General features: G+C 53.0%; 8 protein-coding genes across 8 annotated transcripts; 4 read left to right on the forward strand and 4 right to left on the reverse strand.

Annotated features, from left to right (window-relative positions):
- Window positions 1-1,800: 1,800 nt before the first annotated feature.
- On the forward strand, window positions 1,801-4,249 carry EV422DRAFT_494996 (P-loop containing nucleoside triphosphate hydrolase protein; the record flags this gene model as incomplete). Its single annotated transcript, XM_053067787.1, has 4 exons — window positions 1,801-2,885; window positions 2,959-3,101; window positions 3,169-3,293; window positions 3,368-4,249. 4 exons carry the CDS (start codon window positions 1,801-1,803, stop codon window positions 4,247-4,249), a joined length of 2,235 nt encoding a protein of 744 aa, XP_052926465.1.
- On the reverse strand, window positions 4,210-5,703 carry EV422DRAFT_525509 (uncharacterized protein). The gene has a single exon (XM_053070056.1). It carries the CDS (start codon window positions 5,470-5,472, stop codon window positions 4,591-4,593), a length of 882 nt encoding a protein of 293 aa, XP_052926466.1. The 5' UTR covers window positions 5,473-5,703; the 3' UTR covers window positions 4,210-4,590.
- A 1,048-nt stretch (window positions 5,704-6,751) lies between these two features.
- Window positions 6,752-8,214, forward strand: EV422DRAFT_566486 (uncharacterized protein; the record flags this gene model as incomplete). The annotated part of the gene is made up of 6 exons (XM_053072443.1): window positions 6,752-6,821; window positions 6,894-7,004; window positions 7,079-7,267; window positions 7,339-7,416; window positions 7,485-7,636; window positions 7,720-8,214. The coding sequence occupies 6 exons, from the start codon at window positions 6,752-6,754 to the stop codon at window positions 8,212-8,214; spliced, it is 1,095 nt and encodes a 364-aa protein (XP_052926467.1).
- Window positions 8,215-8,335: 121 nt separating this feature from the next.
- On the reverse strand, window positions 8,336-10,337 carry EV422DRAFT_566487 (high mobility group box domain-containing protein; the record flags this gene model as incomplete). The annotated part of the gene is made up of 7 exons (XM_053072444.1): window positions 8,336-8,613; window positions 8,683-8,749; window positions 8,831-9,193; window positions 9,276-9,352; window positions 9,430-9,808; window positions 9,887-9,945; window positions 10,022-10,337. The coding sequence occupies 7 exons, from the start codon at window positions 10,335-10,337 to the stop codon at window positions 8,336-8,338; spliced, it is 1,539 nt and encodes a 512-aa protein (XP_052926468.1).
- A 265-nt stretch (window positions 10,338-10,602) lies between these two features.
- Window positions 10,603-11,817, forward strand: EV422DRAFT_566488 (autophagy-related protein 27; the record flags this gene model as incomplete). Its single annotated transcript, XM_053072445.1, has 7 exons — window positions 10,603-10,684; window positions 10,759-10,899; window positions 10,959-10,996; window positions 11,066-11,257; window positions 11,322-11,538; window positions 11,603-11,667; window positions 11,752-11,817. The coding sequence occupies 7 exons, from the start codon at window positions 10,603-10,605 to the stop codon at window positions 11,815-11,817; spliced, it is 801 nt and encodes a 266-aa protein (XP_052926469.1).
- A 447-nt stretch (window positions 11,818-12,264) lies between these two features.
- EV422DRAFT_415930 (uncharacterized protein) lies at window positions 12,265-13,148 on the reverse strand. Its single transcript, XM_053067065.1, has 5 exons — window positions 13,037-13,148; window positions 12,841-12,950; window positions 12,705-12,782; window positions 12,575-12,588; window positions 12,265-12,494 (listed from the first exon to the last, which is right to left on the reverse strand). The coding sequence occupies exons 2-5, from the start codon at window positions 12,892-12,894 to the stop codon at window positions 12,311-12,313; spliced, it is 330 nt and encodes a 109-aa protein (XP_052926470.1). The 5' UTR covers window positions 12,895-12,950; window positions 13,037-13,148; the 3' UTR covers window positions 12,265-12,310.
- A 2,057-nt stretch (window positions 13,149-15,205) lies between these two features.
- Window positions 15,206-16,636, reverse strand: EV422DRAFT_416045 (uncharacterized protein). The gene is made up of 7 exons (XM_053067066.1): window positions 16,631-16,636; window positions 16,298-16,558; window positions 16,149-16,234; window positions 15,850-16,090; window positions 15,689-15,789; window positions 15,296-15,602; window positions 15,206-15,211 (listed from the first exon to the last, which is right to left on the reverse strand). The coding sequence occupies exons 2-6, from the start codon at window positions 16,465-16,467 to the stop codon at window positions 15,457-15,459; spliced, it is 744 nt and encodes a 247-aa protein (XP_052926471.1). The 5' UTR covers window positions 16,468-16,558; window positions 16,631-16,636; the 3' UTR covers window positions 15,206-15,211; window positions 15,296-15,456.
- A 609-nt stretch (window positions 16,637-17,245) lies between these two features.
- EV422DRAFT_415862 (uncharacterized protein) lies at window positions 17,246-18,677 on the forward strand. The gene is made up of 2 exons (XM_053067064.1): window positions 17,246-18,126; window positions 18,214-18,677. The coding sequence occupies exons 1-2, from the start codon at window positions 17,600-17,602 to the stop codon at window positions 18,644-18,646; spliced, it is 960 nt and encodes a 319-aa protein (XP_052926472.1). The 5' UTR covers window positions 17,246-17,599; the 3' UTR covers window positions 18,647-18,677.
- Window positions 18,678-19,492: the final 815 nt, after the last annotated feature.

Raw genomic sequence — 19,492 nt, forward strand, 5'->3', positions numbered from 1 at the left:
AACAACCTCAGTGCACTCTGTACAGTACATCGAAATACTCGTAATAAGCAATGCCTCGATTCTCGGATGCGGATCAGGATGCGGATGGTGATCGTTCAAGGACGTTTTGTGAGCTCGTCTAGGGCAGGCAGCCCAGAGTGGACTGTGAAGAGTCCCGAATTCAACCATCGGCCGGCCTTCGGGACCTCTCACAGACCAGTCCGCACATGCGCCTCGCCAGCTCTGGTTCAATATTCACATCGGCTTTTTAGTGTATGGGGCCGGGGGCTGACCACTCTGACGAACTCACGAGACCCACGCCCAGGTCCAAAACCACGCGTCAGATTGCTTCCTAGGCTTCCTAGGCGTCATAGAACTGTCACCCTCCGCGGTTTTCTCTAGGGCGACAGAAAAACACTGGCGAAACGTAGCAGGAGTCGTTGACCCGGAAACACCGAAAGAAGCTCCCCAGTCCAGTAGCTGCTTTATGTGCTGTCATCGCGCTGAGTTCTACGTATAACCAACAAAAAATGCGATACTTGCCTCGCCCCAGCTCTAGTAACTTAACGGCCTACACATATATGTACCGTATACAGTATGTCTAAAAGGGTTGTGTTCCGTTGCGAGTGTCGAGTGTGAGTGGGGTTCTGTGAGGGGTCGATGGGAGGGTCTCAGGGACCAAGCAAGCGTGGGGGTTGCGAGCGAGCGGGAGATTCCCCCAGATCATTTGCAGATGAGAGATGCGCCTTTTGACGGGGTGACATCGCGACAGATGAAAGCCCCAAGCCCAACTCGCAAGAAGTTCCCCACGCCTCTTTTCTTGCTGCCCCCAAGCGAAGTCGGGTAAACGACAAGCTTCTCATCAGTCACCAGAAACTCCTTCAAGTCGAGTCCGTCGCAGGGCAGCACACGGCTCCAGCTTGCTCCAACACGGTGTTGGCTGCGAAAACTGTTTCTGTACGGAATTATAGTCGGTCCTTAGCACTTACGGTCCCCAGTTAAGAGTACGCAGAGTTTTTCCTACCAGGTTTCAGCGCTTTAGCTCTGGTCCTGTCGTTTCCGCTTCCTATCTTCCTTACGGAGAAACATTTGTAGCAGCCGTAGAAACAGAAACCTCACGCCACGGGTCAATCCCTGCACAAGATGGTGTCCCACGCCGAACCCCTCCCACCTATACCACCCTTCCCGGTACCCAACGACTCGTTCTGTTCAGCGCCTTATATTGACGGCTGGAAGATAGCGCCATGTCTGCTGGACACTGTTTCATCTGGCATTCTGCTCGCCTTCATCGTAATCGCGGGAACGATATGGTATCTTGGCGTCATGAGACAGGGCACACGGAACGAAGCAGAGCGACGACCTCTTCTGCGACGCACGAATGGAGACGAGCCGCATCATCCTATAGCAGTGCGATCCATAGTTGCTCGGATCATAGCCCCGCTAGTTTTCCTCACATTCTTGTTCGACGTCGGGCTGGACTTCTATCGCACCGCACATCCTGATCTGCCTAGTGCTGTTGTGCAGGATATGCCGGCTCGCGCTGTCGCAGATGTGATGGCGGCCTTCGCGTGGCTCACGGCTACAACGTTCATCTTCTTTGCGGCGACTTTGGAGAGGGAGGAGTGGGCTACCAGAACTGAGGACAGGCTACCTTTGGTCATCAAGAATTTTTGGTACCTAGCCTTCGTCGTCGAGTCTGCTCAAGTGTATCAGTGGACCGTGTCGAGCTTGAAGCCTGCTAGTGGTACGGTTCCTAGGTTTGAGTATTCATGTTCCAAGAGGTTGTGTCTAATGAATCACTTTCCAATCCGTTCAGCGATGATGCTCCAAGTTTCAATCGACAATACCTACTTTGGGATCTTTCTTACGCGCTACTCTCTGATATGCACGTTTATTGTCACCCTCATCGTCACGCACTTCACTACACGTCGTCAAGCATCCGCCGATGAGGAAGCAGCCGGTACCGCTGCAGCGACATCTGGATGGACCGAGACATTGCGCAAAGTGCGAAAACTCATGCCTTTCCTATGGCCAAAGCCCTTGCGACTGCAGGCTCTTGTAGTCTTGTGCTTCATCTTCCTCGCACTGGGACGCGTCGTCAACGTGTTGGTACCCCTGCAGTATAAGAGGGTGGTTGATGCGCTTACACCGGGAGGCGAGGGGGATAATGAACGCCCGTACTTCGCTTGGGGTGCGATTCTCTTGTACACTTTCTTCCGCTTCCTGCAAGGCGGTGTGGGTCTGCTCTCGTCTCTTCAGTACTTCCTCTGGATTCCCGTGGGTCAGTACACCACTCGCGAAGTCTCCGTTCGCATGCTAGAACACCTGCACTCTTTGTCCCTGAAGTTCCATATCAATCGTAAAACCGGCGAAGTGCTCCGAGTGATGGACCGGGGCACCTCTTCGATCGGATCGCTCCTGTCGTATCTCGCTTTCAACATCCTCCCGGTGTTTGTCGACATTGCTCTCGCTTGCATCGTCTTCCTCATCACCTTCGACTGGGCCATCGCTACGCTCGTATTCGTCACCATGGTGCTCTACATCGTATGTACTATCTGGATTACGGAATGGCGCACAAAGTTCCGTCGTGCAATGAACGAGTTCGACTCTGCTGCTCGAGCCAAAGCCGTGGACTCGCTCCTGAACTTCGAGACGGTCAAGTACTACAATAACGAGCAGCTGGAAGTGAAGGCGTATGATGAGGCGATTCGCAAGTACCAGGACGCAGACTATAAGAGCAGCGCCAGTTTGAACATCTTGAACTCTGCGCAGAATGTCGTCATCACTCTCGGGCTCCTGAGCGGTCTTTTGATGTGTGCCAAGAGGGTTTCCGATGGCCAGTTGACTGTTGGTGACTTTGTGGCGTTTTTGACCTATCTTTTGCAGCTTTACCAGCCGTTGAACTGGTATGATTCGAGATTGACTTTGACTTCGTGAATAGGCATGCCACTGACGTATGTGATACTCGTGGGCGATCAGGTTCGGAACATACTACCGAGTCATCCAGCAAAATTTCATCGATATGGAAAAGATGTTGGATCTTTTCGAGGAAGGCGAGGCAATCAAGGACAACCCAGATGCAACGGATCTCATCATTCGCGAGAAGGGACATATTGTCTTTGGTAAGATTGAACTTGGTCTTGGCGCAACTGTCCCTGTCGTTTTGCTAAGGCTTCTTGTCAATTCTAGACAATGTTGCGTTTGGATATGACCCGAGGCAGCTGGCCGTGAAAGGGCTAAGCTTCGAGGTACCAGCCGGCAAGACTGTGGCGCTGGTTGGGCCGTCAGGCGGTGGCAAGAGTACTGTTTTCAGGGTATGTAGAGCAGCACGCAACATCGAGAGTCATGCGTGAAGTGGCCGGTGAATAACCTCAACTTTCTTCCATAGCTTCTTTTCCGCTTCTACGACATACAATCTGGATCCATCACCTTCGACGGGCAAGACATCCGCACCGTCAAACAAGCATCGCTCCGTTCCCATATCGGTGTTGTCCCGCAAGACACGGTCCTCTTCAACGACACCGTCAAGTACAACATTCGCTACGGGAACGTAAACGCGACAGACGAAGAGATCGTCGCTGCCGCGAAAGCCGCGCAGATCCACGATCGCATCTTGAGCTTCCCCGATGGGTACGAGACGAGAGTCGGCGAGCGAGGGCTGAGATTGAGCGGTGGAGAGAAGCAGCGTATAGCTATTGCGCGCACGATTCTCAAGAACCCCACCATCATTTTGCTGGACGAGGCTACCAGCGCGCTGGATAACACCACGGAGCGGCTGGTGCAGGACCGGCTGCTCGCGCTTGGCAAGGGGCGAACTACGTTAGTCATTGCCCACCGGCTGAGCACCATCGTCGATGCGGACGTTATCCTGGTGCTCAAGGACGGGATGGTGGCCGAAAAGGGCACCCATAACGAGCTGATGAACAAGGAGGGCACATACTACACGATGTGGATGAGGCAGCTGGGAGAGGAAGAGCGGGGCAGCGATAGCGGCAGCACGCCCGCAAACGGCATCAACGGAGGCGGCGCTGGCGATGCGTCGTCTGCCGGCGGACTAAGACCGCCTCGCGTGGACGGATCGACGGAGCATTTGGGAGCGACGAGTGGCAGCGAGGGGACAGCGTCGGTGCTGGGAACCGGAGGCCCTGGGGAGGTTATTAGGGCTGCGAGGAACCGGATAGCGAGTGCGACGCATGCTGTTGTGGATGGGGTTAGTGGGGCTGTTGGGGGTGGGTCGAATACGAAGAAGGGGAAGGGGAAGAAGGGGTAGAATGAATCATGTAGTGCGTACTGTTTTACTCGCGCGCCGCTTGAGGGCTGTCTCGATGACTCGTTTTACAATTCCAACCCCATACTACTGTCTCTACAAATCATCAACGAAACCATTCTGCACTTGTATTCTGAGAGGTCATATAAAGTTTCCGAATTCCGACCAAAAAAGTAGTATCTACATAGCGCCTACGCCAAGAGGGACTATATACTGGTATAGCGCCGTAACAGTAAACTAACGCAAAATTGTTTTAAGATAGTCCCAAAACTCATTCTCAAACAACTCGGTATAAAATCAACCCAAAGAAGCCAAGAAACCAAGGGGACGAACGAACTCCCCCATCATCCTTGCGCCTGCACATGCAAACTCTTCCCTCGCTCGGTCCCCATCCCCATGTGCACCGCACCGTGTCCATTCTCAGCGCCGTCCCCCATCACATCTGTTCGCCTCGCTACGCCGCGGGCCGCGTCGTCCAGCATGCTTAGCCAATACGACATGTAGACGTTGCGGTCGGGCTTCTCTGCGGTTTCGGGGTCGGATTTCTGCCGGCGGTGGGAGGCGAGTTGATGCAGGAAGGCGCGCGGCGGGTGGGACCATGAGGATGTCAGGCGGGTTGATACAGATGCTGGTACTATCGCTGTCGATGATTGATGGGATGGTGCGGAGCGGAACGCCGTCGTAGGGGCTTTGAGGATGGTGTGTGGGGCGGCGCGGGCGGGAGCTGGCAGCGAATCGGCGCGTTTGGGGGGTGGTGGGGACGGTAAGGTGAGGTCGTCGCTCCACCGTACCTTTTTTGGCTGCTCGGACCCTCCTTGAGAGGATTGGCCACGGAAGCTCTTTCCCGACGTCGTCGAGGGCGGCGAGGCTGCTGCGATCGAGCGTGACCTAAGCGACACGACGCGGTCCAAAGACGCAACGTTGGCGGCCACAGCCGGCGGGCCGAACTCGACAGCGCTAGAGTCCGACCTTTGGCGGCGGTGGGAGAAGTGGGAAGGTGGTATGAGGAGAGACTGTGTCTTGGTATGTTTGATTTCCTTGTCGAGGTCGGTGAGGAGTTGGCTGAAATCTATCGAGCCTCGGGTGGGCTTGCTGGACGTGTGGGCTAGCGGCTTGGCGATGGTGGTTGGCTTGGCTGGCTTTGAGATTGCTTTGCTGGTCGTTCTTGGCGGGGCGGTTATCACGGGCTTTGCTGGCACCGCCTGTTCGTCGAGGGACTCGGACATGGTGAACCAGGCAATCTTGACAGGAGGTGGACGACTAGGTGATGAGGACCGATTGCGTCTCGCTTAACTTTTTAGGGGAGAGGCTGGCGGAGGGATGCGGAGGACGTGGTGGCAGCGATGACGAGGGGGCCCGGCTTTTCCGTGCGACCTTTTGTTGTCTGGTGGGCGGGCCTTCGCCGTCGGACCTTCGGTGCGTCGCGAGAATTCCAACAATTATGTGGCCATGGAAAGTGAACGGCGACGTCTTACAGCAGTCTCAGGCCCCGTCCAAGTGTAATTTAGCTTGCATCACGCCGCGGCGATTCTAATCAAGGCGCTAAATTGCGAGGCTTCTCCGTCCAATGCACCGCCAGTTTGAGCCAACAAACGGCTCGTCTGGGTTCTGGACCGTGGTGTGACGCATCGGCCCACAACCAAATGTGGAAGGACCACAACGGTGTCGCTCGGTTTCGCTTTCAACTGGTGCCCGGGACTTGGTACTAGGTAGGGGCCTCAATCTGATTCTCTGATCAAGAGTTGTTGAATTTGAACCTCAATTTTTGACGCCGGTGTGCTCACGGGTCGGCAAGACACTCCGGCGAGCGGAAGAGAAGAGTGCATACTTGAGTTGTTTTGATACCGGCGTATCCTGGCTCCTTAATCTAACCATGGGCGGATTGCTCGATTGTGCATGCAAAGAAGCAGCTGCTATAAGAAGGCAGAACTGGATGGGTATCGCCCCGTTCCTTTCGTTCGCAAGCCAAGACACATGACTGAGCAAGATTGACAAGGCACCCTGAAGGAATTATGGGTATAAGGTGGGAGGCTGGAAGCTTCCGCACGGATTTCCACAATTTCTCAAGTACATGGACAAAGCAGTAGACAAACATTTCTGGACTGCCTCGACCGCGCATGTCGGTTTGACTTACCTTCGAGTTTTTGTTGTAAGAATGTCTGATTGGATGCCGATGAACTCCTACGGTGTATGGCTGATTGTCCGATGTTTTCTGGCACCGAACCAACCTCGGACACGGCCGAGCTACTGTTACCATCTCTCAGCCAAAAGTACGTTACGTAGGGTCGAACACAGACAGAAAGACGATAAAACATTTGACAGTGGCGAATAACAGGATAATCACAATTGCGTATAAAGTGTAAAACCCAGTCACGTGCTGAACGCGTCGGATCGATGTCTCATGTTGCAAACATCGATTTCCGGTTGAGATCGAAGGCTTGCACTGCGAAAGGTCTCATTCCGCAGACTTCACGCTCCCATCTCCAATCGCCGCATATAGCAAAGATGCTGACAAGAGTGAGTGTCGCGGCAGCAAGGGCCTCTCGTACCTCTTCACCTCTCTCCAAATGCACAGGTGAGTGTCCTTGTCAGGTTAATGTCGACACGGCTTCCTCCGTTACTGACGTTGAGGTCACTCGGTTGGTAGCGCGCTTTGCATCGACCAGCACAAGTGGTGAAACCTTGTCCCCGGCGGTCGCCTGGCTTGTCGGTGCCAAGGGAATTGACTCTGCGACTGTGAGGCGTCTGCCTCGCTCAGGTATGCCTGCGAAACAGTTTGGTCGAATGGTGCGCTGACAGTTCGACACTAACCAAAACACATGGCACCTCCAGGACCGAAGAACCGGCTATTGAAGGGGGATGTACTGAAATATCTGGCGAACCCATCGATTTTGGACAATGCACCAGCGGGAGGGGCAGTTTTTGCTGTGGACGGCAGTGATGAACCTCTTCTCCCAGCGGCCTACTATGGCAGCGAAGTGGTTGTGAACGACCTTGTCACTTTCGTGAAGAACTATAATGGTTCGTAGCAGTTTGTCGAGCGGTTGACACCGCTTTACTGCAAGATTGGCGCCTAAATGTTCACACGATAGATACCTACCATGCGGCATTGTCCGTATCCGACCTGTTCACGAGGGCGGCCCATCTCGCATTAAAGGCGGTACCCGAAGGTAAGCGAAAGTCACTTAGAAATGCGGTCGGATCCTCTTTTGTGCTGATTCCACATGTACGTCTGCAGTCAATGCGAAATGGGTGGAAGCAAACCAGAAGAAGGAAGTCATCACGGAGCCTCGGATTCTGATCACCAGGCTGGCACCACTTGGCAGTGCGCGCATGTTGCTTGAGAAGCCGGAAGATGTTGGTGGCGTGAAACTCAGCAAGATCTTTCAGGTAACGGAGAGGGATCAGACATCACAACTCGAGTCGTTTGTTCATTCCTTTCGCATGTCTGACATCGTCGCACCATCTTTCAGGACAACTTGAAAGCTGTGGAACACCCCGGCACAGCCTTCACCATCTTCGACGCTGTTCTCTCCCCTCTAGCCGAAGTCACAGCCTACCCCACATCCCGCCACCCCGTCAACTTCACAATAGGCTCCATCCGCAAAGAGTCTCAACAAAAGCCATCCAGCAGCCTCAACGACCTCGACCTCATCTTCGGCGCACCCAACAAATCTTCAACCAAACCCTCCAAAAGCGGCCCACCAGACGCCACGATTGTTCTCGAATCAACGAAACCGAAATCGAAGACCGCCACGGCCACCTCGCCCTCCGACATCGATTTCTTCGCTCAACCACCACCCTCGAGCTTCTACACGGGCTCTTTCTCCGGGGAATGCGAGCCTAGAGTGGATTACGTGCTTGATGCGGATCTGGTGGTGGATGAGAGGGCGGTGTCGGCGAAGGTCGCCGATAAGTTTTTAGCGACTTGGGCTAAGCTGTTGAAGAACCCCAAGGCGTTGCTGTAGATTCTTACGGTTAGTCAAGTCACCGTCCTTCCGTAGGGAGCCTGCATATGTACATTAGAGTCACTTTCACGTTGCTTTTTGAAGCCGAGCTGATTCGCAAACCACATCTACCATAATACGTCTACGTATACCGTGCTACAGGACTGTCTTCTACGATCCAGCTCAATTTTCCCTCATCCTCGCCAGAACTGACAGTCAAAGCGTCCTGCGATTCACGCACAATATTCCGGTTCTCATCGCCCATTACATGGGACACCATTCCCGCTCCTGGAATGATCCCTGTCATATGCATCTGTGGCTTTGATAATCCAACCGCTTCATCGCCATCGTTTTGTGGAAGCGGATCCCGCTGCCAGCTGCCAATGTAGTCGCCCATGATGCTCATTGTGATTTGCGGGCCTGCATGAAAACATTAGACAAGCAAGTTCTCCAACCCCACGGAGCATACCAGTTTGGAGAACGTTTTACACACCTTATACGCTGCTATTTCCTTGGTGTATACTGCCAGACTTCGCTTCTCCTCCTCTAGGAACGGCTGCAAGGAAGACAGGGAAAACGGGCACCAGTTACTCACACCATTCACCACTCTCTGCTAGCCGCGGGGAATGTCCCTTACCGCCTTCTCAGCGCCTCCCATCGCTCTCCACTCCGCCCCAATCTTCTTCGCCATCTCGCCGATCGAGAGTTCCTCACCGGCCGCGACGATCTCTGCGCGTCGTTCCGCAGCATAAAGGAAGTAGCTGTTCAAGGGTTTCTTTGGCGCGTGTGGATCCTTTGCTGTCCGCGGGTTTTTCGAATTGGTTGCTGGGGCTGCTGCCGGTTTGGTTATCTTTGTTGATGTCTTTGCTTTTGCTTTTGATTTGGTGAGCGTTGCTGCTGATGACGGTTCGGTCGTTATAGGCTCGGAAATCTCGTTTGACCCTTGCTGCAGTTGCTTTTCGTAGCTGGCTTTTAGTTTCGCTGCTTTTTTCTGGTACGGCTGCATTGACACGATGGTGCAAAATGTCAGTTGCCCAGTTGGATTGTCGATAAGGCGCCAAATGCGGGTTACTTCAACTGACCTCCTTGTCCTGTTCTGATAGAGCTTTCCACCGCTCACCCAGTAGTTTGCCCAATTGGCCTGTGAATAGCGTGCCCACTGTTGAGTCGTCATCATCCTGTGCGAGAGGTCTCGCTCCAGCTTTTCGCGTCTGATCCAAGCTGTTGGATCCTTACCAAAAGTAGCATCGGGATTCTCCAGCTTCACTGCTTCCCGCTTATCCGCAGTATACAGGAAGTATGCAGTCAACGGCTTCTTCGGCTTTCCAGAAATGCCTTTCTTCTGCGCCTTCCCTTTCTTTTGCGGTTTCCCTTTCCCTGACGCATCGGTACTTTTTCCGTCCAAAAGTTTGCTTTTAGCCTCATCCGAATGTGTAATCGGTTTCGATTGCAATTTCTTTGGCAGGTCTGGAGTCGAGGCTGCAAACTGCTGCCATGCCTCGGCGATCGATATCCCTGTATCCGCAGAAGTGGCGCGTTGTGGATGGGCTGCCAAATATTCTGCTAGTTGTACTTCGTATTTGTCTTTAAGTGCCTGCGCTTGTCGGCGGTATGGCTAGACAAAATCGACGCAGCTTCAGCATCTAACTTCCGTCGTAGGCATGAACCATAATCCCCAATTGCGATATCTCACCGCTATTTCGGCGTCGGTGAGAGCGCTCCACTCAGCTCCCAACTGCTTCTGATATGTGACTGCCATTACGCAGGCGGTTCAGCGAAAGTTTTAGCCCGCTGATAAACTCCCCTCCACCACTCTTCGTAAACATACCGTTATCTTGAGTGCCCAGCCGCCCCTCACGTCGCAGCTCCGCGCGCCTTTCCTTCAAGTACAGCGAGAACGCGTCCAAGGGTCTTTTTGGCGGGGCCACTTCCGTTGTGGCATCTGCCGCTACCAGCCTCTTCTTCGCCGCCGTCTTCGTCTCTTCCACAACCGTCGGCTTCTTCACGACGGGAGGGGCAAAAAGGCGAGTGGTGCGGGCGAGCACATGGGCGGTGGTTGAGAAGCGGGACCGCCAAGCTGCCGATGCCTTCCTGACGTTGTTCCTGGCGGATAGAGCGAGAAGGCAGGATGGTTGGGGCCTCATCTTCTAAGTTAGTTTCTGTTCTAGACCTACCTGTATCATGCGCATGATCTTGGGAACCGAGTCGATGCTGTTTGTGTAGGACGTCTCCTCTTCTCACATGACCAGTTGCGTATTAAATGCATTTAAGTGCGTGTCAGTTATACAGTTGGACGCGTCGCCGTTGAACTTCGAACTTCAAACGCTCTTCTGGGCACATATCCTTCGCAACACAAGCTGGCTCTATCCAGGAGTTGAGGGCAGAAAGCGGTCGTATGTATATCTCAGTATGGACCTCCTTACCATCGGCATCCTCTTTGTCCTATGTCAAGTTGCCCTCGCGTTCGACTGCTCCAACCTCTCGCTCAGTGGTAAGTTACTGGTTCACCACATCTTCTCATAAGACTGAAGCGAACTCAACCCAATCATCTTCTTTCTCTGAAAGGTCAAACGTATAACCTCACCCACGCCGATTTTAAAGCCATCATCCCCCAAGATCCAGTGTTTGAGTTTGCAACCGTGACAAAAACGATAATAGGGAACGCCTGCCGACCACTTGCTTCCCTTCCGAACAAAGCAACTGAAAGTAAGCGGAGCTTTCGCGTGGGCGGAAGTACAGCGTATCGACGGCTTTATAATTTACAGAGTACTGCGGTGGAGACCCAAAAGCATGGTTCTGCCAGGTCAGTTCCCACCAGGAAACTCCGGTCACCAATACCCAGGGGGCTGAAAGAGTTTCCCCTTTGCGCTAGACGAAGGAAGTACAAGGGAAAGGCACAGACGACTCGCCGCAATGCCCAAAAGCCATTTTGGCCGGGGTGAAACCCCTAGCAAGCGCTGCTCCGCCCGTGGTCCAACAGATTCAGGGCGGGGTGCAGCTCATATTCAAGCGAAACAATACCGATGCCGTGAACATCTCCTTCCTGTGTCATGACCGGACGCAGGTACCGACGCGAAGGCCCCTGGATGCGTGAGGTTCGCACATCTGAACCCCGGATTGCCTTGCAGGACCTAACAGCAACAAAACGGAATGGGGTTATTGAGATCGAGTGGCAGACACCGCAGGGATGCCCAAAGGCGGCCAAAGGACCCGACCAGCCGATTGGGAATCCCGGAGGTGAGGATCGCAAGATGAGTGGATTCGGCACGTTCGTCCTCCTTTCGTTTGTGGCGAGCACCGCTTACTTGATCATCGGGGGAGCGTACAATTATACTGTCTTCCGGAGTATGTATCAGTGCCGAAGCAAAGTGGGCAAGAGTGGTGTCACGCTGACAATCTATCTTTGCAGTACGCCACTTTCCGGATATGCTTCCACACTGGAAGTTCTGGTCCGCGGTCATCCGCAACGGAGGGGTACGTACAAATGGATCTTCACCCAACGAGTGCCAGCCCTTGTATATCATACCCATCCAGTCTCTTCCTCACTTTCACGTACAGGAGTTGATCGGAACATTATGGGAGAGAATAAGACACCGAGGCGGGCGGGACTATGTACAAATCTAGAGACACCACCTCCATCGTTCCCCATTCAGCAGAGTCCCGTAGCGACATTTATGTAAAGACTTTCTCCATTTACGCCGTCAAGAAGTCCGAGTATTTAAATGATAGACACTTTCGCAAGCGCAACGATCGGAAGCAGCCGTTTCCGCACAGTAGCGAACCGGGCTGCCTCGCCGTCTTTTCTGATCTGTTTGGTCAGATGCGGGAAGCGTGTTTGCTTTTGGTGGAGGATCGAATGGAAGGCTTTCAGGCCCAGCCTGTGGTGTTCGGGAATGCTTTCGTTAGACGGCGCTTGTGAAGAGTGATGTCTGAGAGCGACTTACCACTCGATTTGAGTAGCGGTGAGGGGGCAAACGCAACCGTGGGTCCGTGCAGTCAATGTGCTTACACGGCTACGGATCAAGAGATAGGCAAAGCGAACCACATCGCGGATCACACCTGCATGCCGAAAACGGTTAATCAATATCACTGCGCCGACATCCCCATGTCCGCGCGTTCAAGAAAACTTACGATGCAGAAACACATCAACACTTAACGCGTTCCCAAATCCAAGTAAGCGCACATACGCGACAAACTTCATAGCGCACAGGCGCAGGTTGTCGTACACGCTCACGATCACCGTCGGGAGGCTGTTCAGGCTGGCGTCGAGGAAGATTGCGTGGCATTTGGGTTTGAGCATCCTGCCACATCGGATTTATCAGCGCCGGTGAACGAACAGAACCGTGCGGGCATGCAAAGCTTCTCCGGAAGTGGCACTTACTGCATGAGCTTGTGCTTCAACGCACGTCCGGGTGTCCGCGCAATCTCGACAGTCAGCGTGTCGTCCAGGCCTGTCAACAGGGGTCACTGAAATATGCGCTATTGATGTCTACTTAACAGACAACACTCACGAAGACCCTGGAATCGCCCGAAATCGCCTCGCACTTGCAACGACTCGGTGTCAATGAGGAGGCCACACCATGGAAATGCTACAGATGACTAATCAGAACTGGCCTCAGCCGACAAGTTGACGGAGAAAAAACCCACCAACTCGCAAGCCACTCGCATCCACAGTTCCAACATGCTTGACCGCACATCCATCCAGATCCAGTGGGAAGTTGGTCAAGGTCTTATCCACGTTCACACGACAGCCATGTCTTGGATGTCCTGCCAAACTCGTGGGATTGGATCGCCATCCCACCTTTTGAAGCAAGAGAATGACATGATGATTGCTCATCCTTACCAGCGTGCATGGTGCGAACAAAAGCCACCGCATTGGCACGGTCAGTTGTGATGTACAGGAAATCGTCCACGTAGCGGAGTAATGCCGAGTTCTCGTCGCTGAACCCTCGGAGGGCCTCTTGCTCCAGGTGCGCGTAGAAAAAGCTGAGAAATGTACAGGCACGGTTAAGACTTGGGCCACAGGGACGTAAAGAGTGTCGTGACTGCAGTGTGTACCTGCACAGAATCGTAGACAGAATAGATCCCTGCGGAATTCCTGATATTTGTCTGAACAATCTCTTGCCAACCTGCAAGTGGAAAGAAAGTCCCGTTACTTGGCATAGAGCATCAATAGCCTCTTTCTCAAGAACAGTTATCCCACCTTAATCAGATTATTCTCAATATGCTGCTCAAGTAACGTAATGACCGTATCGCGCTCCTCAAAGCTATGCACGACCTGATCCACGACGATCGTGTTCCGCAGGCCGACGACCACTTCTTTTGCGAAATCTGTGAACTGCTTGAATTCGCCTGCAAAGGAATGTTGTTACTTTCGCACTGAAATTTTTCGATTGAATAATGATGTAGCGTACCGGAGGGACGAGCTTTGCGTATGAAACTCTTCTTGTATCTGCCGGCGCTCTGGTGGATCAGCGAGAACTTTTGAACCAGGTATTCGTCCTGCAGGAGTGAATGCGTAAGCCAATTGTGTAAGCCTGCTGCAGTCGGTACTGTGAAGAAGGTTGACTCATGTGCGTCTACCTCTTGCAGGACATCACGAATGATCTGGAGTAAAAGCCCCTGATCGATGGTATCAAACGCGTTGGCGACATCCACTTTGCAGAAAAAAAGGGTGGGGAGCTTGCTGGAGGAGGAACGGGTCAAGTCAGTAAATCTCTCGTCAAGAACTCAAAACGTGTTCCGCACCGCGATCCTGAAGACGCAACCAGCTGGTCCCGAAACTCTTTCAGCCGTGCATAGATATCGTTCAGACCTGACACGGACCCGCCCATCATTTCCCGATGGGTCTTTCGTGCCCTAGGGCATCAGCTTCTCGTATGTAGTGGATGAAGATACATAAGGTTCGGTTCAAACCTTTTCATATGTCAAGATGTGAAACGCGTTCTGCAAGATGCCATTGATGGAGGTGGATCCTGGCCGCCCGTTCTGTCCTTCCGGACTTATCTTCTACGTATCATGGATGGCGGATGAATCGGTGGGTGAAACCTCCCCGCGTCCCGCCCGAAAACGAATCTAGAGGGGACAAACCTTGCTCGAGATCCGCCGCCGCAAGTTGGTGATCATCCTCACACCACTTTCCTTCGGCAGGAGCCGTATGTAAGAATATCCAAGACATTTGAGTGTATCCTCGTGGCTGCATCTCTTCCAATTCAAGCCATCCATCAGTCCCAAAGAAATGCAAGCCAAGAGACTGAAGTGGGGCCCAATACCTTCTGCAACGGCTCAAAGATCGTCGTAGAAAGCCTCTGAAACACCGGATCAGTGAGATTATGCCAGAGATCATGGCGGAAATAGAAGATCTTGTTGCGGAAGGGTGCGCTTTCCGTTACGTAAAAGGTTCCCTGATGTGAGGCTCACACATCAATCACTCCCCCCTGAAAGCTCCGTGCGGCAGCAACTGCACTTACACGTAAGAGCGGGATTACGAAGCCGTCAAAGACCCAGAAGAGGAACTCGTACACGAGTTCGGTCCGCTTGAATGTTTCGGAGAGAGGGGTGAATGCGCTTATGTCCGCGTTGCCCTTGCGGCCGTGTGCCCATTCGCATTCATTTATCTGCAGTGAATTGTAGGATTTGTTTATGCAAGGCCGCGTCGCCATGGCGGAGCACAAATGTCACTAACCTTGAAGCGATGTACAATATTCCGAAGCGACATTGTTTCATATCGACGTAAGCGCAGGAACTTATCCACGGCTGTCCCAACAACCGACAATCAGCATCAGCGAAATTAAATCAACTTGACGTCTTTTAGTGTTCTTCCCCACACCTTGTAAGATCACCTTCTGATTGCGCGGACTACCCCATAAAGCGTTGGGAATCACCTTTTGTATGATGGCTCTCACGAACGAAGAGACCTGAACGACATTGTGAGTAGTTGCTCATCTGACCACTAAGCAACCCCGGACTAACCTGATGGAACGACGAACTCGCGTCGAACGTTGCGGATGGTTGCGGACTAGGTTTTCCCGACTTAGCATTGTGCAAGAACCATCAGCCAGGAAGACGACTCGGCACGATCGACGACATGTTTGCCACTCACGGTTTTCGGACAGTAAAAGTCCAGGATGGCGCTATAATTACACCTGTCGTGCAGCGCTTGCATCTGCATTCCCAGATCCCCGACCGTTTTCAGTCGACGCGGGACTTTTCCCATGGCCGAGGAGTCCTGAAACATCAAAGAGATGAGATCACTCTACACTCCTACATCCGTGTTTCAGCGCACCGCACCGGTAGGTCTTTGCCACCGTAATCCCCAGCCTCTTTCCCATTGCGAGCCCGGAACGCGTTTCGTGACCCGAACTGGTTTGGGAATATGTCCGCAAGCAGCCTGGTTTTGGAGAAGCTTGCTTTTCCGCGGTTCAGGATATCTGCTCGTTGGCCACCGATCAGGTCCCGCATGGAGGTTTGGCGTCCAGCGGACAGATCGACTTACGGAATTTAGGAAGCCCAAAGAGGAAGCCGCCTGTCGCGTTGCGTTGCCCTCGTACGCTGAAGATCTTCCGTCGAGCAATGAGAATGGAGCATGACGGTCCGCTGAAACGGTATTTCTTAGCATTCTGGTAATATACGGATAACCCGACATGGGAGACTTACCTGTTGGAAGTTTGGGGGCCAGGTGCTTTGACATTATTGGGATCGGCAACAGCCCCAACGGTAGGTTTTCCAGCGCGAAGGCTGTCAATTCCACGAATGGCCTGATTTCTGATCTTTTTCGACGGACCTTCATCTGCGTTGTTGTCTCCAATCTGTCTCTTCGATTTGGTCTTGGGGAGTCCACCGACCAATGCAATCTCATCAACAGCGAGGGATACGGACTGGTCCGTCAAGGGAATGCCTTGCGGTAATGAATGTGAATATGGGATCCGGAGAAAGTCTTCGATACTTTCACATACCAGTAAGCTGGACAACACAGCCGTTTGGCATGCAGAGAAACATTGTGGTATTCAGAAGCAAATCGCACATCATTTCGAATCCAATCCTGATGTTTCTGTGAGTTACACATCCCGGGGACGCAACAAAGCACAACAAAGGGTCAACCCACCGACGGAGCAAGTTTTGCCAACATTCGGCTTTCAGGATGTTGATGATCGTGTTGGGGAAGTAGTTTTCGATTCCATGTGCGCCTACCACCCGGTTGCCTTTTGCACGCAGCTTTGAATATGACGGACATGTGAGCAACTTCTTTCTAGATACGGGTTCCTGAGCGCACATCTGGCCTTACATTGCGGTACCCTAGAGTTAGCAGGTTGGGGGTCGTGGACGTCGCTGCCTTAAGGATTTTCTCGATGTTCATGTGCACCACCTGCCACGCGTTTCAGAGACGCTGATAAGTATGCAGATCTAGCGGGAGGTGCCTAAGGAAATCAGCCTCTACCTCAGCTTGAGAAAAATGGACATCTCCAGGTGGACCAACGGAAGGAACGGGCGTATCGGAACATCGAACGACCATAATGCTTTCAAGGAACTCCACATCGGGCGATGCGTTGGCCTGGGCATACCCAAGCTTCTCCAAATACGCCGACAGCGAGCAGATCGCCGGGAATAACGTCCTCAAAACAGGTGGGACATAGTCGTCGCGGTTTCGTTTGGAGTTACTCGCTCCGGGCAGGGCATCGTGACGAAGGGAGTCCTCCCCCATCGTGCGCAAAATGGCCTGTCCTGTTTCCTAGGAGGAAACCCCGGCCTAGCTGCCCTTTCTGTCTCTACCCCGGCTGGCCGTCCCCGTCAGCAGCTGCTGCGATAGTGCTGTTCGTTCCTAAACTACCCTATGTACTCTCGGACAGCCGAACTGCATTTCTGTGCCCTCGCCAACGCTCGCGATGAACTACACCCTATAGAAAGGTTTTCCGCTGTGTAAAACACAACGCACTCTTCGGCCTAAAGCGGTGTCACTGAGCTCGGGCCTGGCGACCGAAGTTTCGTCCTTTTCGTCCACTGTTCGGGGCGAAAATGGCGAAGCGAAGTTCGAGTTCCGCGTCCCAGCCTCAGAGCCTCCCATGACTCCCAGGAGTTCTGCGAGACTGCGAGGCAATCTGCGAGGAGTCCTCCTCTTGTCTGTCACACTGTACATATACTCCTCAGAAAGCGAGAGACAGGCACTATTAGAGACCCATTCTTAGAAGTAGTACCCGCTCATCTTCAACGTCAAACACACCGGGCGGTTGTTTCCCCGGAAGCTGCCCGGAAGTCTGCCCGGAAGTGTCCACATTTCAAGACCAGAAAGCAGTGTCGGCGGGCATCGGAGTTGAGAGGGATATTCTCGGTGCTGTGTACAGATACCAGACGCCCAAGCAGACGCAGGACGTCCGCTCTAAGTGCTGGAAAGGAGAAGACTCGAGAAAGCATGCTCCGCAGAGCAGCCAGGTCCTTAGGGAGGGGCGCTAGCGTCCAATGTTGTCCCAGCGCATCCTTACGATACACCTTCGCAAAGTTACCATATATTCCGTCTTCACATTCCCGCTGTCTTTCAACATCGTTCTCAACAGGACGGTATTTCTCCAACCTGCCCTCCGACACCGACCATGAAGATCGTCTAAGCTCCTCTTCGCCAAGCTCCTTACTTACGGACGATTACGACGACCGAGGACCCACCCCGGAACCTCCACCGGCGCCTACGCCGCATCTCCGCCCACGGGAAGTTCCAAATCTGCTTGAATCATCTCTCCCACCACTATCATCCAGTATCTCAACAGAGGGAGAAACTGCCCAAACGATTGGGCTTGTTCGGGGGGGACTGGCGGGAAGTTCGAACGTTGCGGGTAGCGGACAATTCGACATCACGCGGTATTCGAAAATGCTGCAGACGGAAGGGTTCACGGCACCGCAGGCGGACGCTATCCTGCAGCTGGTAAACGAGGCTGTGTCCGAAAGGTTCGTTTGGAATTGCTTCTCCGAGGCTATGTGATGGTCGAACACTGAGGGTTCATCAGGTTCACTGACATGCCGCGTTCCCAACAGCATGGAAAACATCGGTCGCTCCATGGTAACAAAAACCGAACAGGCTGAAGAAGTCTCCGACGCCGAACGCGATTTCGCCCAACTCCGCGCCGACATCCAGATGCTCGAAAAGCGCGATTTCGCCGTGCTCCGCGGCGAGCTCGAACGGATTCTCGCCGAAGTTGAGCGCATGAAACAGGGTATGCGCGATGAAGTATCAAGGGTACATGGTGGGGTGCGACTGGATATCAATCTGGAGAAGGCGAGGATCCAGGATGAGGCGGCGCAGTTGAAGGATCTTGTGGCGAAAGCGGAGGCCAGAATTGATCAGGAGATTGACATTTTAACGAATCGAATGGTGCATATTCGTGATGGGACGAAAGCGAGCTTGAAACGTATGTATTCTTTTTCATTGATGGTGAAGAGGGAGCGGATGGCACGTTCCAGGAACTAACACACTTGTCGTTGTAGAATTCATGGGAATCGCCTTCGCTGCATTCTGTTGTACGTAACAAACACCTCCTCCTTTATGATTATCCCTTGCCCTGATCTCACCCTTGTTTTCCGCTCAACAGCCTACAAGATCATTAGCTACAGTCAATCAAAGTAAACTCTCCTCCCACAAACCCTATCCGGACACAAGTTCTGCAATTCGTATCCTTATTGGACGTTAACACTACCTCATGCTGGAGATATAAGCATTTCTCCAATGAACAGCAGCTAGCGTTTGTATGGGACACACCCCTTCCTTCGGCGAAGGGCATGGATGTATTTACCGTCGGCGGCCCGCATATAGGAGTCACTATTGGTCCCCCTCGTACGGATTGAGAGCGGATGGAATGCCCACATAGAGTGGGATAACATTCGCTTTCGGCGTCGTTAGGACACCTGAAGTTTTAACCGACGTCCGCCCGTGCGCGCCGCCTTGATATCATCACCCTTGTATGCACATCCATATTACACACATCGATGTGCGTATGGATTTGGGAGTCGGTGGGTTGTCCACGGCTACATATATAGACTGCAGTATCCCATACATTGATGCCATGAGGACTCCCTCAGGATCCCTCCGCCCCCTTTCTCTCAACCTTTTCCTTTCCGCCTGACTCGAGGAGTTATCTTACGTCCATTGTAAGAGGTGATTCTCTACTCCGCATTAAACTGAAGAACATCTGCTCATGATGTGGGCAGAAACTAACCCGCCGCCGCATGTCCGCGCACGACCTTAGGGCATCTCCATCCAACAGTGACCGGAGTAACCTCGAGCTTGCGACATCAATCCTGCGTAGTGCGCGTCTTG

Source organism: Fimicolochytrium jonesii, assembly GCF_025526975.1.
Source record: "Fimicolochytrium jonesii strain JEL569 chromosome Unknown EV422scaffold_8, whole genome shotgun sequence".
Lineage (NCBI taxonomy): Eukaryota > Fungi > Chytridiomycota > Chytridiomycetes > Spizellomycetales > Powellomycetaceae > Fimicolochytrium > Fimicolochytrium jonesii.